The following is a 16794-nucleotide window of genomic DNA, read 5'->3' on the forward strand; positions in this document are numbered from 1 at the left end:
CTCTAGGATCAGACCAACATGGGTATTTTGTGCGCACTTTATCTCACTCATGCGCACCCGAGAAAACTTCTCCATCGGTCGCCCATCCCAAATTGCTCCAATCTAAGCACACTTAACCTGGAGGTTCTTTCAAGATAGGCTTCCGAAATAGAAGATGCACTTTGTTGATATCATTACTCTATTAATTCTATTAAGTCTTGGGCCAAGATATCACCATCCACGAGGGTCATGATATCATAATCCACCCCCTTAGAAGACCGACATCCTCGTCGGTCAATCCCAATCCAGGAACCTCTCCTCTTAGCCACATCTATGTGTCTAGTGTCGTCATGGGCCATGCCATGTGACCACTCGAAGCCCATATGTGCAATATGCTCGAACCCCTAACACACGCCCGTGAAACCGCGAGAGTCGACTCTGATACCACTTGCAACACCCCGTCCACTCCCAGACCGACGATACTTACTCCTGCCAGCTCTCTAAAAATCATATATTGTCCCATAGACCAACACATGTCTTTTGTGCACACTTTGTGCTCATTCATGCGCACCCGAGAAAACTTCCCGGTCGGTCATCCATACCAAATTGCTTCAAGCCAAGCACACTTAACTTGGAGGCTCTTTCAAGATAGGCTTCCGAAAAAGAAGATACACCTTTTTAATATGAGTACTCTATTATTACTATTAAGTCTTGGGTCATAATATCACCATCCACGGGGGGCCAGGATATTCACACCGGCAGTGTTGAACTAGCTCTCCGATGTACCAAATCGAGTGTGAAAAGTGTGCAGAATAGTGCAGAGAAGACGACGGATGCGTTAGGGGTTAGTCACCGACGGGTGTGCAGCGACGAGTAGGGGTGACAATGAGTTATAAATTTTACACTATAAAATTTAAGGACCAGATTAAATTAAGATCAGACTTTATTTCTATTTATTTTTGAACTAAAATTTATTTAGGCCTTGGAACACGATCCATTACCACCCCTAGCGGCGAGGTCCGTCCTCGACGTTTAGCAGCTCAACGGCGACGCTCGCAGTCTGGTGAGCAATTCCGTGCACCCAGATGAACTATCTCGCTCAACTAATCCCTCTGCACGTCCTGTGGGATCGGCGAGTTCTCTCAACCTCCCTAAGACGTTTTGGAGACGATGTACGCTCGATTTGCTCTCGGCAGCGATTTCTACCTCACGGCATGCACAACTCAACTGAAAAGGACAAAAGGCTGCATGTCTCGCTTCTACTTGACCTATGGGCCAAGGGGGAAGCATCCGAGATCGGCTTATATACTCTGGAGGAGGGAAGAGCCCGGGGGTGTGAGATCGGCCAGGAAATCCATGCACTGATGGGACTCGGTGGCTGTGTTCTACACAGACACAAGGTGGAAGAAAGTTCTGGCAATCGGGGCCCACTATCGTCGTTAGAGTAACGGTGAGCAGGCGCGACTATCTCGTTACTCGTTGTGTAGTGGCTAGTAGGTGAGAAGCGCAGGCGCAAGCCCCACCTGTCTATGAAACAAGGATCGTGGGTCATGCGGGGAGGGAAACAGGAGGTGGGCCGTGGGGAGTAATTTGGCCCGATTGGCTGTTTTTTTTGTGTGTTCCTTTTTTCATCCAAATCAAAGTCAAGTTTCAAAATTCAATTTCAAATATAAATTCAAACAACCAAAAGCCATACTACAAAAATGGAGTGCACATCACAGTTATATTTATATTTATTTATTTTATTTTTGTCTCATTATTCATTTTAGAAAATTATATTAAATGCACAAAAATACCCTAATTTGATCATTCCTTTTTATAGTTTTCTTTTCTAGTTCAAGTTTTAAATTCAAATTCAAATAAGAATGTATATTTCAAGTTTGCACTTGAAATACAACAATTAAAAATCCAGCATACCATACAAAATATTTTCAATCACCATTTATTTATTTCAATTCTAAATTTATGTAAAAGGGGTAATTAACTCAAATAAAAAATAAAAAAATTATTGAACTCACAAATTGGAATTTGGGGTGTTCCATTAACCAACCGAGCAAGAGCATCTGATTATATAGATGAAAGAGGCTTAAACTAGACAAACAATAGCCTTAAAAGCGGTAGCAATCTACCATGAGTCCATGACTAAGACAACTGAAAAAAAACAACAACACGCTCGAAATATTTTCAAGCACCGCACAAAAACGTTAATGTAAAATATGAACTGAAAAAAATATGGGAGGCTATCAAAGCTCACAGCTATATGTCTTGCTAATTCAAACACGTTCGACAAATACTTGCAATATCGTTATATGAATCGACAAACATATAGAATAAATCAAATTATGATAGTACCCAACCACACGCACAGCGTGACTTGCAAACTCGTCCACATAAGAGCGTCTGGATTTCTCATCATTTCTTCTTACTCGACTCTTTCTTTGAGTTCCTCTCTTGCTCCAACCTTTCAAACAGGCTGCCATCGTAGACCGCCCTGACAGTGTCTTTGTGGAGAAACCCGTCCTTGTCTTTGCACAGGGAGTACAGCACCTTCCACTCTGTGAAGCCACCCAGCCTGCGGTAATTTTGCAGAAGAAGAAAAAACATTCAGATCAAAGGGAGCAAGTATATTGCTTGTCAAGTACTGTAGAGAACTTACCATCCTTTCAAGTCCTTGGGTTCTCTGTTTGCTTTCATCATCTCCTGTAGCTCTTTGCCTGTAAGGGCATCAGGCCTCGTGTGGGCATACTTCTTGAAAATCTCCTCAAACTTTTCAGGTACAAATCTGCAAGTTGATACATACTGTAGTCAGATATTATTTTCAGGCTATTTACTGAGTTTTTGTACTCGTTTATGAGAGACCTGTTTTTTAGCAAGATAAGACATGAGGTCATGTTTCTCTGTATCTTGACTCGTCTTGGCAAAAGGGCTAATAATGATAATTTACAAAATGAAACCAAACACATCCAATTCCTTAGTATCTTCACTTAGGTCTTAGACTCGTAGTACCCTTTTCTTTAACTAGCCTTAGGCAACACTGATACTTTTTTTTTCTTAAACGACGTAAGGTAGCTACGTGTCATTTCATTAAGAAAGAAAGATAATAATACATCACATGAGGGGAGGCATGTGGACTGCCCCTCGCCACACCAACACTCTAGAGAACAAGCGCGCCACACGCAATGACAACAAACGACCCTACATGATCAATCTTGTCCACATTTTTGCCAAGTTGGTCACAAAGCTCTTAGCCAATCGTTAGGCGTCCCGGCTGCCAGATATGGTGTCAATCGATCAAAGTGACTTTGTCAAGGGGAGAAGCATACACGATAATTTTTTGTTTGTGCAACAAATGGCTAGATGCTTATACAGGAAGAAGGAACCTCACATCCTCCTCAAGTTGGATATTACTAAAGCGTTTGATTCGGTTTCTTGGGATTTTTTGTTAGAGGTCTTACAATATTTGGCTTCCAGTCGTAAATGGTGTAACCTCTTATGTCTTCTTCTCTCCACCTCCTCCACTCTTGTCCTGGTTAATGGTGAGCCAGGAAGTCCAATTTTGCATCATTGGGGTTGAGGCAGGGAGACCCTTTCTCACCAATGTTATTTCTGCTAGCCATGGAGGTCTTAAATGCTTTAGTTACCAAAGCTGCCCATGAAAATTTCCTAGAACCATTGGATGTTCTTCAAGCAAAGCACCGGATTTCTTTATATGCTGATGATGTGATTTTGTTCCTCAGACCAACTCGAAATGATTTATCTCTCATATCTCAGCTGCTAGATGCTTTTGGTCATGCCTCTGGACTACGGACTAATTTCAGTAAAAGCTCGGTGACTCCCCTTAACTGCACTGATGCTGATTTTGCTGCTCCTTTCTAGGCTCATGGATTGCGAGATCAAGGTCTTTCCTTGAAAATACCTTGGAATACCTCTCACATTTCAGAAACCAACAAAGGCTGATCTGCTGCCATTGATAGACAAAATAGCAGCTAGCCTCCCAATTTGGAAGGCTTCTCTGTTGAGCCGTGTTGGGTGTCGTTGTGGTCTGTGCTGTCTTCACTGCCATTCCTATCTAACATATGATGGCTATGGATCTCCCTAAGTGGGTCATTAGAGCAATTGATAAACTTTGGCGGGGATTCTTATGGGCAGGCCGCCAAAATAATAGTGGAGGTAATTGCCTTGTCTCGTGGGAAAAGGTTAGAGGCCGTTACAGTATGGTGGTCTTGTGATACTCAACCTTGAATCAATGGGATGGGCCTTGCGCATCTATTGGTTGTGGCTATAAAAAACAGATTCTTTTCGATATTAGGAAGGTCCGCCATTTTAGGTACCCCATAATGCTCGTGCTCTCTTCGATGTTGCCCTGGAAACCAAGGTTGGGGATGGTCAGACCACTAAATTCTGAACAGATCGTTGGCTGCACGGTTGCACTGTAGGTGAGCTGGCTCCTAATCTCTTTCAAGTAATTCCTAAACGAGCAAGGAGACAAAGCACTGTTTCTCAAACGTTGGGCTGCAGGTCTTGGACTGCTGATATCCAAGGTGCCCTCACTCTACATGTGCTTGTCGAATACCTGAAGCTCTAGGAAGTAGTCGATGATTTTACCTTGCAGCCTGCTGTTACAGATCAGCACATATGGAAGCTAACAAATTCAGGGTTGTACACTTCTAAATCTGCTTACAACACCTACTTTTTGGGTTTAGTTAAGTTTGCACCTTGGAAAAGGATTTGGAAAACATGCCCCCCTCTTCGATGCAAGTTCTTCATTTGGTTAGCAATCAAGAACAGGTGTTGGACAGCAGATCACCTATCAAAGCATGGGCTGCCGCACCACTGTCTTTGCCTCCTCTGTGATCAAGACGTGGAGAATATATAACACAATCTTGTGGCTTGTGTCTTCTCCCGGTCATTATGTGTGTTGGTCTGCAGGCAGTTGCTCCCCAACCTGATGTGCGATCTTTCTCTGCCTGGTGGTGTTGGGCAGCCAGCAGTTTGCCAAAGGAGAAGAGGAAATGGTTTAATTACCTAGTCATCCTTGTGGCATAAACTCTTTGGAAGCATAGGAATACGTGTGTGTTTGAGGGTCTTAATCCTAGTGTCCCTTTAGTCTGCCAAGAAGTTGGTAAGGAGACCGAGCTTTGTTGTCTTGCAGGTAACACGCTTAAGGAGCTGCTCGGTGGGGCGCGTGCAGGGGCAGATATTGGGCCTGGACCACCTGAGTCGTGTCCCGGGTCATAGCCCAAAAATATAGTAGAGATTTTAGCCCAAAATCCAAATGAAACCATAAGGTCTCCAGCGGCTGCCGCTGCCTCCCTCCTCGTGCGTCCCGTCCGCCGTCCGCTCGTGACTCGTCCGCGCCCACCGCCCAGCCAGTCGACCAGGCGTCCATTCCAGCCGTCCGGCCTCCGGCGGTCCGGCCGTCTGCTCTTGCTCGTTCGCGTCGGCCAGACTTTTCTCCCCGTCCCACCGTCCGGCCGTGCGTCCAGTACTCCAGCAGCCGTGTCCAGAGGCCAGAGCGGCAGAGCCTCCCCTCCCCGTCCGGCCAGCTAGCCGGCGTCAAGCAAGCCAGCCGCTAGCCCGGCGTCCAGCAAGGCAACCGCTAGCCCGCTAGCCAGGTGTCCAGCAAGCCAAACCAATAATGTCTGTAAGCACTTCTCTCATTTTCTCAGTTTTTTTTCACTAGTGAACAATGAGCTAAATACTAGATTGTTAAATATTTATCACAATGTTTGCAAAGAAAAGATCAGAATATTGTCCTTGCTGTTGGATTGATTGGAGCCACATTCTGGAATATTAGTGAAGTATGTGATAATAGATGTGAGGAATTGTTTGATAAGGTAAAGACCTTTTATAACCAACATAACATTATTGTACCAAAGATGGATGATACAATTACTATCCGAGGTCACTCAAGGGAATGTGAAGGTCAGTTAGTGACTTACTATCATCATTTAAAAAATGAGATCTTTATTATTGTGTATGATCAAGTTATTGTGGAATTAAACAATCGTTTTACTGGTTTAAGTGGTATATTTTTATACTCACTTATACATTTTGCATTCATTAGTTATATTGTCATGTTTTATCTCTCATTTTATACAAATATTTAACTTGCAATGTGTAGGTTCAAATTCACGTGCTAACTTTGATGAAGTTATTAGAGGCGGGGAAGGACCAAATCGTCTCTAATTAGGTACTTTTATATTTTTAATTAAGTTCATTGTATTTTTAGATGTTGAATTGAAGTAAATACTATCTTAGTCTATGTTTGTGGTATATTTTGTTTTAACGGTATATTTAGCCGCACAATATATTAGGGACTGTTTAAAGTAATCTTTAAATTTTATAGAGCGGCCCGGGACGTTAATTTTATAGAGCTCCGCCACTGGGCCCGTAGGCTGGTGCTACATGATACTTGTCTCGGACAGTCTTTCCTAGACCGTGGCCATCACTGTATATACAGATTCTACAAGTCTGATTGATGTGTGCAGCTTCTGTAAACAGTGGAAGAGGCATAGAGAACTACGCCATTCATTTAAAATTATTAAACGTTTTAGTTTTTTCTAGATATATATAGCTTTTGCTATACACTTAGATACATGTTAGATATAAAATACGTCTTATAAACAATATATCTAAAAAATTAAACATCCTACAATTTAAAACGGAGCGAGTAAATAACTCTTCCTCTCACTTTTCCTGTCCTTCATCGGTTAGCCGAATGATTGATGTTAGTATGTTACCTGGTCCCGAGCAAAATATAGTTCAATAATAACAAGTGACTGATGATGAAATATTTGACGTTAAATTGGAAAGATATATATCGTTGTGTATATAGTAGTCGAGATTAAAAGCTGAATTGGAAAGATATATATCTTTGTATACAGTAGTTGTTGCAGTCGTGGCTTTAAGCCGCTGACTCTGATTATGACTATGTGTTAAAAATAGAGATGGATACAAAATCTATATACAGATAAGAGTGAATAGACATAGAATATATCTAAACTAATAAAGATGTTTCTTGTAGTCCAAGTCTACCCATATGCATCCACATTTATAGAAACACACAAAGAATCAATCCATCAGTATTTTCAACATGGTAACAGAGCCATAGAGTAGCGTCATTCGATCCTATCTTCCACTAGCGCCGCCCCGGGAAGATTCAATCTCACCTGGAGCCTTCCTGGGGCGCCGCATGAGTTAAAATCTTTAGGTTAGATTAGAGTAACTTTTTTCTCTCGTCGTTGTGTTGATCTGAACCACATCCGAGAGTATCACAATATCCAAGGCACAAGAAGACAACAGAAGCAAGTGGCTTCGAAACTAGTATCAGACGTACTCTAACATTTGCAAGACGCCCCAACAGCACATGCAAGGTGCATATTCTACAGTTGCAGCTCCGTTAATGAAATTTTTTGCCTTCAACTTTGTACGGCTACATCATCCATGAAAATTACATCGACATCGACAACTAAAGGCTAAGTCTATAGCAAATCATTAGCAATAACTCCAATCAAAGTGCATTTCTGTCGTCACCATCGCACCCCCACTATTACTATGGGAGGGAATAGAGGAGAGACAAGGGACTGCACCAAAAATGGATGCGGGTAAGGGACACAGGCACCGTCCTATGTGATGGACCATCCAACACAAACACAACCGATGATGGAGACGAAGGCAGTGGAAGTAGGGCCATCTATCAGAGACACAATTGATGATGGGGAAGCGACGAAGATGGCAGAAGCACACCTCACTCCCCATATGACTAAGGGGGAATGTTAGAAATAGAGATTTCGGATATAAACTCTAGTTATAGATATGAGTTCTATAGATAGAATAGATCTAAACTAATAAAGACTTGAGTTGTACTCCAAGTCTAGCTAGCCTAAAGGCATACATATTTATACGACTAAAGGGTCGGTGTAATCAATAGATAGAAACACATAGAGAATCCATCCATCAGTATTTTCTACACTCTGAAGTCTAAATATAGACTATTGGTTCGATATAGGCTATTGTACTTGGACTCTTCGACCAAGTTTAATAGTTGAGACAAGCATTTGGTTATTAGAGCATCTATGTCATCTTGAACAAGTTTAGAAGACCAATTGTGCAATATATTAACTATCACTTGCTCCAATGTATAATATTTTATTAAACCTAGCCACTTTTCATTCTCTACCTACCCACTCCTTTCAATTTTCACAAAAATCAAAGACATACATATGCATGTGAGGGTAAAGAGTGTTGGGTCCTCTGTTTAGCCGGTAATAACATAGTCTGGCATTATTTGTAAGGATCTTTATACTCTATCTCTTAGTATACTTACATAATAGTTCTACCTCTTAGTCTACTCATAATGGTTAGCCCTTCTCGCTGTCTGTACTACTATATTAAGAACCTAATGTGGGCACCTGGTGCTAACCACGACTTCACCTACGCGCTGACACTTTGGGCCCACCGCACGCCCAGCGCCCGCGTGCAAAAATAGTGCAGAGCGGGCACTTGAATTCAAGCGTCATGCTTTATAAATTTGGGTCTAACCAGCAGACCACACATACCTTAGTGTTTAGAATTAAACAATAATTATATTTACATCCTAGGCGCCACTCCCCCGCCTAGATATGTGTCGTGACTGGATTATATCAATTCATATCTCACACCTAATCTAATTTACGTTCGTGGCAACGCACGAGCACGTACCTAGTTAATATATAACTACTTATTTACCCTTCTTATAAAATTTATTGTTTCTTACATTTAAACTGGTCGTAAGCTTATAGTATGTTTTTTCTCTCTCTCCGTCAGCTCAGTATGCAACCTATTTACAGTTTTTTATTATACTGTTAGGGCTAGTTTGGATTTTTATTTTTTCCAAGGGATTTTCATTTTTTCCAAGAGAAATTAGTTCATTTTCAATTGGTAAAATGAGAATCCTTTGGGAAAATAGAGTTGCCAAAGTAGCCTTTAGAAGATAAGAGCGGCATTTTACATTATAGAGCAAGGGAGTTGTCTGTCAAGTGTCTGTGTGGGGACTGGTGACGAAAACCCCTCGAATCTATAGCCCACCCTCATTTGTTGTAAAACCATGATCCAATACAACTCTTACATGTGTTGAGGGAGTTTCAGGTTGTGTATTTGATAACTCCATCCTACACACTTAGAAATGACTAAGGCACTAGGCCATAAGTTTACATGTGTGCCTCAAATAGTAGAATAGGAGCAAAGATCTCAAGTTTCAGATTCAGACTAATGTACCAATGTAATAAGATAATATCGCTTTCTCCAATTCTATGTTATGATGCCTAACCAAATGAAGACCACATGAGGATAAGTATTTGCGAACACAAGGTTGACTTGTCCCTTGTGATTCGGGTTGATGATGAGTGATTGTCAACGGGTAGCACTTTAGGGTATTCAGTGTACTGACCAGAGTGTGTGATTATGCTTGTGCAACCATGTCGGTCGGCTTGTGGTGTGCAGGTGTGGAGCAAGGGACGATGGTCGATGGCTGAGGTGAAGGTCATGCAGACTCGTGCTGATGGACCGAGAGCGATGAAGGGCGAGTGTTGGGTCTTGACTGACGGATCAGAGCAGCCAGGTGACCAACCGGGGTGGCTGACACCTGGGACACACACTTGCGCGAGGACGTGGCGGAGTGGACCGTGTTGCCGACATGGTCTAGGACTGGTGGGACACGCGTCTGGTCGTGGAGGACGTGCCCGAGGTGCAGTGCTCATGACAGGTTTGGTGGTTTGGGCCTCAAAACCACCTAGCGTTACAGATGGCGGGTTTTGCTGAGTTTGGGTCTCAAAACTCGGTGGTGGCGGTTCCGGAGGGAACCGGTGGCAGCACGTGGCGTGATCGTGGAGGGTGCGTCAAGGTGAAGCAACTCCGTGTGAATGACGTGGCCGTCGGATCGAAAACCTAAGAGTTGGTCCATTTCGCCCCCGGTGGAGTGGATAGGCTTTATGTAATTAGGGGTAGTTTATGAAGTGAGAATAACCCTATATAAATAGAGAGAAGGATTGGTTAGTTCAGCATCTCTTGACTGCCATTTGTTTAGAGCACTCATTCTAGAGCTCTTAGTTTTCTCTCTAGGTAGACACCAGTTGAACCGATGGATCCACAACGATTTTGTACTTCGACTGTGTTCTTGATTTTTCATGTTTAATCAGAGGAAGCGACGCCGGTCCGGCCCATATGGCTCTTTGGCTTCAAATCTCATTTTGTACCCTTGCTGGAATTTTTGAAGTTTTATAGTCTTGGTTTCTCCCTTTCCCTGATCTTGTGTTTTGGTGGAAAACCTTTGATTATTTTGAGAGGATTTGGTTTGGGGATTGATTGGTGGTGAGTTGCACTCTTCGGGCCACTGCATACACCTAGTTGTTGCAGATTTTGGTCGCGATTTGAGAAAAACTTAGTTTGAACTCGTTCTAGAAAACCCCGATTTCTGGCTGTATTTGTAAATGCGGTTGATTCACAAATCCGATTGAGCTCAAAATTTGGGGAGATCTTGGAAACATATTTGCTCAGGTGTGTGTAAAATTTCATCTCAACCGGAGTTCGTTTGGTTCAGTTTTGGATTCAAGATCAGAATTTCATATTGCTGAAAACAACACTTGTTGATGACATGTTTTGGATCGTTTCAAACTTTTTGGTGCCTGATTTACGATCCGTTTATTTTGCTGGTCTCATGTGAGTATTAGGAACATTTTGTAATCATGAGATCACTCGTTCGCTGATGTATTCATGGTTTGAACATTTCTTCATCTCAATTGAAGTGGAGTGTTCATTTTCAGTTAGGGTGGAAATTTGGCTCAGGCTCGACGAGCCGGCTCGAGCTCAGTGAGGCTCGGCTCGGCTCGAGCCGGCTCGCGAGCCAAAACGATCCCGAGCCGAGCCTGGTTTTGCAGCTCGCCAGAACTGCGAGCCGAGCCGGCTCGGTCTAGTTCGTGAGCCGAGCTAACAACGTCAAGTATACTATTATATCATATTATTATGTTTTGAACTATTTTATTGAATTTCTTGAACTTGATACGTGATACACTTATATTGTAGTCTAAAAATATATTATACATAAATTTTTTATCTTATATATAATAAAAATTATATAATTTATACTCTAAACGTGATTTAGTGTAAGGCTCGCGAGCTGGCTCGAGCCGAGCCTGGCTCGACTCGCAGCTGCACCGAGCCACATCGAGCCGAGCGGCTCGTTTCCAGCCCTATTTTCAGTGTTTGAAAGTAAAAATCTGATTGACTTTCATTCAGCTCCCTCTGCTCGTCTCACCGATTCTACAGTATTAAAATATAATGGAGTCCCCACCCATCACCAGCTTAAGCTTTGACTGAACTGTTTCTGCAGTGCATCGTCAACCCATCCTCCCCATAGATCCTATAGAGTATAGGGGACTAGGGGTACAAATGATACCGATGTTTTTCGGCCGTATTCGAGTCTAAACCGTTTTAAAATGTTTAGATCTATATCTATTCACAACTGAGACGTATACGTGTCTAAATACTCAAAGATGTCTATATTCATTGGTACCCTTTGCAACCTAGCTGATACTATCTGTATTCGAATCCCTTTGCGTCTCTGAGATCCAACTTTCCTTTTAGCCTCGTTTGGCTCATGGTTCAGTTTAACTAACGCAGTAGGTACGCTCTTTCCAATGTTATGTTTTCTGCCATCCTTGCTTCTTTTTTTTTTTTGCATATTTATAATCAAGGAGACGCAGTAGTTGACAGGTGTGCTGCTTTTGGCTTTGCAAACGACACACAGCACAGACCTTTGTGCCCCCCCAAAGCTGTAAGCTTTTTCCTAGTGAGAAACAAAGAACGCAACTCAAACAAGAAAAGTGCATCAATTCAGGCGTCTCCTCAGTCAGCACTATGAAAATTTTAGTTTGCTTATGGTTTGCCTTGCCGGCTAAATGATCCGTGTGTTCTTCGGCTTGGTTTTGCTTCCAGTACAGTTAGAAGTCACTCCGACAAGAATACCAGATTTAGATGGCAACTAGAGAAATAGATAGATACCTTCCGTTGGAATCGTAGACGCCCGAATCGCTGCCGTGCTTGCCCCTGTGGATGTTCTTCACGTAGATGGGGAACTTGAAAGGCGCAGGCTTCTCGTTCTCCTTCAGCGCGCGACGCCAGAGAAGGCATGCACGGACACGAACGAGCCAGAGTCAGCTCCATCAGGGGGAGACGATAGAGAAATATCAAATGTGACATTAATTATTGAAAAGATGCCCCACCAAAAAAAAAGAATCTCGCGTGGATGAATGCACGTAGCTATACTGCTATACGCCATACGACACGGCAGGTAGCTTTTACGCCTGCCTTTTTTTTCTTTTCCGAAGACAAAGGTGGTGTAGTGGCATCTCTCTTTCAACTTTCAAGGTGTGTTATGGGTTGGTTATCTGATCAGGGTGCCATTATATTGTTTACGACTCTAGAATTCTAGATGATGCTGTTAATATCACTTCATTCGATCTTCTGAGGTTTTGAGAATACGGTTACGTCTTCCGTCTACTGCAGACGCTGGCCGGCGAAACCAAACCAAACCGAACCAAGCAGGCAGGCAGGCATGCTCTAAGGATGATTCAGATTTTTTTTTTTCAATGCAGAAATCAAAGTGACTCAAGCTCTGGTACCAGTACGGTCTTGGGTCCAAGTCCACCGTTGACGAAGACGGCAGCAGCAGCAGACAGGGCGACGCCACACCCGATAGCTCGGAACCCTGCAGCAATGAATGATTGGTCACCAGTATCCTGTTATTTTCACTGTGCCGGCGGACAGAGACCTGGAGCAGTTGCAGTTTTCAAGCGATGATGATCAGGAAGAGACACTGTCCGAAGACGACGTACCTTGGTATGTCTCGGAGGGGTAGATGACGCCGTCCTTGTTGCGGTCGAAGAAGGAGACGTGCCTCTGCAGCGGCGTGAGCTCGCCTTTGTACACGTCCGCCATGGAGGAGGAGGAGGACCCCTCAACCTCAACGACTCGGTCGTTGCTCCCTGGTCCCAGCACAGAAAGGAGCGCGGCGGTTACAAGAGCGACACTTGCGCCGCGAAGGACATGCCGCATCCGCATGGTCTCTCTTTCTGTCTTCTTGGCGGCCTACTACTTACCAGTGTCTGCAGCAGCTTTGCCAGCCATGGAGGTCGCAGGAGGCCGAGATCACGCGACGACGACGACGACGACGAAGGACGAGAGGAGGAGAGAAGGATCTGTAGAGAAACAGGGAGCGCAAGTTGGAGGAGCCTTGCCTTGGAGGAAAGAGGAAGGAACTCGGAACAGAGATGCTCCAGCTGCAAGCCCCCCTCAAAGCGGTGTGGTGTGTCAGCGACGTAGCGGGCGACAGAGAGGACGGGGTGGAAAGGAATCGAGGGCAGTTTCGATTTCGATCGGTGGAAACTGACGCTGTCTGCGGATGCGTTGGTGGCGTGGCGTGGCGTGAGGAGGTGGGAGTTATCTGCATGAATGCCGCCGCTCCAGCCGTGTTGCGTTGCGCTTGCACTGCCCTGCCTCTGCCTGCGCGCAACGCGAAAAGAAACCAGTCGACGCCGGGTTTCGTGTCTCGCGGGTCGCGGCCGTGCTGCTCCAGCCGGTCCAAACTTGTTGTTGGCGATCGAGGTTGTTAAGACAGGTACGTGTTACTAACGCTTCTATATTCAGAAGAATATTTGAGCTATTGCTCCAGCGGTATCATCGTCACGAAGTAAGGCTAGGGGTACTGCACTGGCTTCTTGAGAAGGTGGCAGACTGACCTCTAGCCCAGCCAGCAAGCCCATTTCACCCCTATCTTGTAGGCCACTGAAAAGGGCCATCAGTGCTCGGGAGCTCACAAAGTTGCTCATCCGAACGTTCGAGGCAAACATTCATGATATGAATCTATACTTCAGAGGCTAAATGTTCTTCAACACAGTCAATCATAACGGCTTCAGCAGTCAAGTCTCTATCTTTCAGACTAGCAATCTCGGCCAGCAAAACCCTTGCCTCAGAGACCTTAGAATCAGTTGGGCCCTCTATCCAACTAGGCATTTGAACATCTGCCTGTCTCCTAGAGCGAGGAGGCAGTGAATTATTGTGAATTTCCATAGTAAACCACTCATATCATCACACCTTGATACTATCCTTCAAGGAGATGTCTAGATACCCAGTCTTCCTGCCTTGGCGAAGTTCTAAGCTGGCTCCCCCAACCACCTGGTGCTAACCACCCGCCATACCCGACTTGCAGTGATAAAGATACCTCCACAAAACAAAATGTGAGGCAATCCCGAGAAAGGCTTCACAAAGGTGGACAAAGGTAGCAACTTGGAGAACGGAATTAGGGTTCAGATGGTTAGATTGAGGGAGTAGTAGTCAAGGAGACCGCGAAAGAACGAGGAGACTAGTAAACCTAATCCCCGGAATAAGAAAGGAACAAAAATAACAGATTCGTGGGTATTCTATGTGGCAACAGAAATCCCCTTCCAAACCCTCCACAAACTCAATTCTTTAACGAGAAGAACACCCATCTCAACTAGGTGCAACAAATCAGGCTAAAAAACGAGAGAGGCGTAGTTACCGTAGAAACAGAAGCTAGTTGTTAAGGTCAAGGGGAAGAATGGCAGCTACCGAGCCCCCCCTGCTTTTTTTCCTGGGTGCCATATCCTCACAAGTGCGGAGTCGAGCGCAAAGTCACGATTGACAAGTGAATTTTTGAGGCAGGGGTTGCAGCAAAAGCAGAGTTAGGGTTTCAAGTATAGGCAAAAAGACAGAATAGATATAGCAACTTACCGCTCACTTCTAGGTTGGGAACCTTATATCGTTGTGACTTGGATTTCTAGTCGAACGAGTAAGATCACCAAGGACCGGCAGATTGAAACAAAGATACAAGTGAAAGGGAAAAGCAATCGGACGAGTCTTCAAACACAAACATACATATATAGAAAGTCACGCGCATACTTGTAACGCCCTGAATTTGGGGTAGAATTTTTTCCTCTTTTCTCTCACCAAATTCGGGCGTTACTCTCTTTTCTCTTCCCGTTCTGCTCCTTCTTCCCAAGTTCAAAACCAGTATGGTGACAGGTGTCCGTGTCATGTATAAACCAAAACCTAAGTGTCATGGGTATTGCATCATGCCGACGCACACTTCTTTGTCTGATGTCGTATGTTCGTCTTGTTCTGTTTCGGTTTTCGACTCGCGATTGGAGTCCGTTTAATGGTCGTGCGTGTCGTGGGTTTCGATCCACGTTGTGATCCAGTCCAGCCCAGCCCAGCCCAGCCCGACCCGGTCCGACCCGCGCGCCCCTGGCGCCCCTCCTCTCCCCCATGCGCGCCCCCTTCCCCAGCTCTGTTTGGCTCATTTGATTTCTCCCGCGCAGCAACCTCCCTCTCCCTCTTCCACCTCTCTCTCCCCATGGTGCCCTAGGGTTTGGAATCGAGATCACCGAAATTTGGATCCCCGAAGGTGAGTTTTCCCCTCCCCTCCCCTTCTCTCTCTCTCCCTCCCTCTCCCTTCTTCCCCTGCTCGCGCGCACCCCGCGCCCTAGCGCCGCGCCGCCCCGGCGTCCCCGCGCCCGGCCTCGGCCCCGCCCCAGCGAGCCGCGCCCTCCCCCGCGCGCGCTCGGCCCCGGCGAGCCCCTCCCCTCCCCGCGTCTGGCTCGGCCCCGCCCCGCCGCGCCCCCGGCGAGCCCCCTTCCTCCACCCCCGCGTCCGGCCTCGGTCCGGCGTGCCCCGCGCCCCCCGGCGTGCCCCACGCCCCCCGGCGGCCTCCCCGCGCCCGGCGAGCCCTCCCCGGCCCCACGCCCGCGGCCCCGCGGCCCGCGCCGCCCCGGCGTCCTCGCGCCCGGCGTCGGCGGCTCGGCCCCTGCCCACGCGCCCTCGCCTCGCCGAGCCCGCCCCGTCGCGAGCCCCCGCTCCCCGGTCGTGCCCCGGCGGCTGCGCCCTCGTCGCGCCCCCCGCCGGCCGTGCTCGGCCCCGCGCCCCGCCCTCGGCCGCGCCCCTACCCCGGCGACTCGCGTCTCGCGTGCCTTCGGCACACGTAACGTGCTTTCGCGCGTGCGACTGTAGTCGCACTGCGCTTAATCTCGTTTTAATCTATTTTAAACTGTTTAGTCGACGTGCTGCGTCGCGCGCTTCGTCGCGCGACGATTCTTTTAATTTATAAATATTAGTGTGCTGTGTCGCGCGCTTCGTCGCGCGATGATCCATTTTGATTTCAGGTTGTTTATTGTGTGACGTCGCACGTCCAGTCACGCGACGTTTCACTTTAAGCTCAGCTCTGTTGACGTATATCGTCGTGTGCATCGTCGCGCGATGATTAACGTCTCTTTATAATTAATGCAAGTGTCTCGTTGTGCGCTCTGTCACGCGGCGAGTCGTTTACCTCTTAATTTAATCTAAATGTCGTGTCGGACGTCTCGACATGCGACCACTCCCTTTCATTCATCTTCAATCGCTTATAATGATTAAATGTGGAACTTGATTTTACTTTATGCTAAAACGTAGTATCCAAATTAATGTCCTTCTGTTAAGCGAGTGCTTTAATCTATAATCATGTAACGTGATCGTTTCTCGACTGTCTTTTTTCTCTTTCTCTCTTAACCTTAATTGCGAGCCCGCGTGGAACGTATGTTTATTTACCGCATTCTACTGTATGGTGTACTATTCTTTTGTATTAAATGTGTGGATGTATGTATGTTTGCGCTCGCATAGAGAACGATCCAGTCGAAGAGCTTGAAGAACTCGCAGGAGAAGCCCCTGAGCAGCAGTCGGTTGGTGGAGGCAAGTGTCCCTTGACCTATCTCTGTCCTATACATACTT

The 16794-nt window shown here is 45.7% G+C and overlaps 1 protein-coding gene and 1 long non-coding RNA gene across 7 annotated transcripts; one reads left to right on the forward strand and one right to left on the reverse strand.

Annotated features, from left to right (window-relative positions):
• Positions 1 to 2002: 2002 nt before the first annotated feature.
• On the reverse strand, positions 2003 to 14888 carry LOC100217206 (ABA-induced protein). Of its 6 annotated transcripts, none has more exons than XM_008649247.4 (7): positions 14767 to 14888; positions 13116 to 13214; positions 12852 to 13001; positions 12639 to 12724; positions 12019 to 12119; positions 2636 to 2761; positions 2021 to 2551 (listed from the first exon to the last, which is right to left on the reverse strand). In XM_008649247.4, the coding sequence occupies exons 2-7, from the start codon at positions 13141 to 13143 to the stop codon at positions 2392 to 2394; spliced, it is 651 nt and encodes a 216-aa protein (XP_008647469.1). In that variant the 5' UTR covers positions 13144 to 13214; positions 14767 to 14888; the 3' UTR covers positions 2021 to 2391.
• On the forward strand, positions 3354 to 10775 carry LOC103629987 (uncharacterized). Its single transcript, XR_554737.4, has 3 exons — positions 3354 to 5623; positions 6104 to 6172; positions 9463 to 10775. It is a non-coding gene; the product is annotated as an uncharacterized lncRNA (long non-coding RNA).
• Positions 14889 to 16794: the final 1906 nt, after the last annotated feature.

Source organism: Zea mays, chromosome 6 (assembly GCF_902167145.1).
Source record: "Zea mays cultivar B73 chromosome 6, Zm-B73-REFERENCE-NAM-5.0, whole genome shotgun sequence".
In the NCBI taxonomy this organism is placed as follows: Eukaryota; Viridiplantae; Streptophyta; class Magnoliopsida; order Poales; family Poaceae; genus Zea; species Zea mays.

Bases quoted from the DNA above. Each gene is read 5' to 3' on its own strand.
- LOC100217206 (XM_035959404.1), bottom strand. From the start codon at position 13,077: ATGCGGATGCGGCATGTCCTTCGCGGCGCAAGTGTCGCTCTTGTAACC. The intron at 12,725-12,851 runs GTACGTCGTCTT...TCATTGCTGCAG, and splicing joins CCCCTCCGAGACATACCAAG to GGTTCCGAGCTATCGGGTGT. The intron at 2,762-12,018 runs GTATCTATCTAT...ATCAACTTGCAG, and splicing joins GTCTACGATTCCAACGGAAG to ATTTGTACCTGAAAAGTTTG.